We start from the raw sequence: 1,260 nt of genomic DNA on the forward strand, positions 1-1,260 counted from the left end.
GCTAATTTCGCCCTTACCTTCAAGGGCAAAGACGCTAGGAGGCTTCTCGTGAATGCAGCGTACGCGAAGACTGAGGTTGAGTTTGATTACTGGTTTGATATACTGCGGTCTGAAGACCAGGCGATGTGTGAGTGGGCGAACCGTATTGATTACTCCTTGTGGACGCAGCATCGCGATGAGGGGAGGAGATTCGGTCACATGACGACGAATATCTCCGAGTGTGTGAACTCAATCCTGAAGGGTGTAAGAAATCTTCCTGTAGCATCCCTGGTGAAGGCAACATATGGTAGGCTGGCCGAACTCTTTGTTCGCAAGGGGTGAGAGGCTGAGGCCCAGATGGGCACCGGACAGCAGTTCAGTCAGCATTTGGTGAAGTGTATTGAGGCCAACTTGAAGACGGCCAGGTGCTTCACGGTGACGTTGTATGACCGTGATAACTCCGAGTTCACCGTAGCGGAGACCACTCCGACTGGTACTTTCTCATTGGGTACTTACCGAGTATCGCTTGCCTCCCGGACATGTGACTGTGGGTACTTTCAGGCGCTTCATTTCCCGTGTCAGCACGCACTTGCATGCTGTGCCTACGCACGTGTGAGCTGGAACTCCTATGTTCATAGCGTCTATCAGATTAGCTCGGTGTTCAATGTCTATCGGATGGGATTCACACCTCCAATCCCGGAGGGCTTCTGGCCACCCTACGATGGGCCCACGGTGATTCCGGACCCAAACAGAAGGCGTGCGAGAGAGGGTAGGCCTAGATCCACAAGGATACGGACGAATATGGATGACGCAGATCCAAACAGGCCAAAACGGTGTGGCCTTTGTCGCCAACCCGGACACACTAGACGTAGATGCCCACAGGTAGTAGGATCGTCTCAGACAGGGCGAAATTAGTTTCCATGATGTTATTGTTAGTGTTATTTACATTTAAGTTGTCTTGTTAGATGCATTGCTTGACCACGAATGTAACTTGTTGAGATTAATGCATTGAACTTTGGTATTTGTGAGTAGTAATGAATATGTTGTCTTTCATTAGAAGTTATGCTACAGGACTCGTTGATCCTCATTTTAATAACTAAACAAAATCATTATACCTTATCATGTTTCATTTAATACAAATAGTTAGGAACAACATACATAAACAGAGCACTACATAACAAGAAAACTACACCTAACTATCATACATGACTGAAATAGAGGAAACAAAATACATGAAATGTGACTCATCTAAACAGATGCGAACCAGTACCACAGCGAGGT

At 47.0% G+C, this 1,260-nt stretch overlaps 1 protein-coding gene across 1 annotated transcript; it reads left to right on the forward strand.

The window, feature by feature from the left end:
• Positions 1 to 336: 336 nt before the first annotated feature.
• Positions 337 to 894, forward strand: LOC148569818 (uncharacterized). Its single transcript, XM_088506657.1, has one exon. The coding sequence runs from the start codon at positions 337 to 339 to the stop codon at positions 892 to 894; it is 558 nt and encodes a 185-aa protein (XP_088362783.1).
• The last annotated feature ends 366 nt before the right edge of the window (positions 895 to 1,260 follow it).

Source organism: Arachis ipaensis, chromosome B3 (genome assembly GCF_059453495.1).
Source record: "Arachis ipaensis isolate K30076 ecotype BB chromosome B3, ASM5945349v1, whole genome shotgun sequence".
NCBI classification, from domain to species: domain Eukaryota; kingdom Viridiplantae; phylum Streptophyta; class Magnoliopsida; order Fabales; family Fabaceae; genus Arachis; species Arachis ipaensis.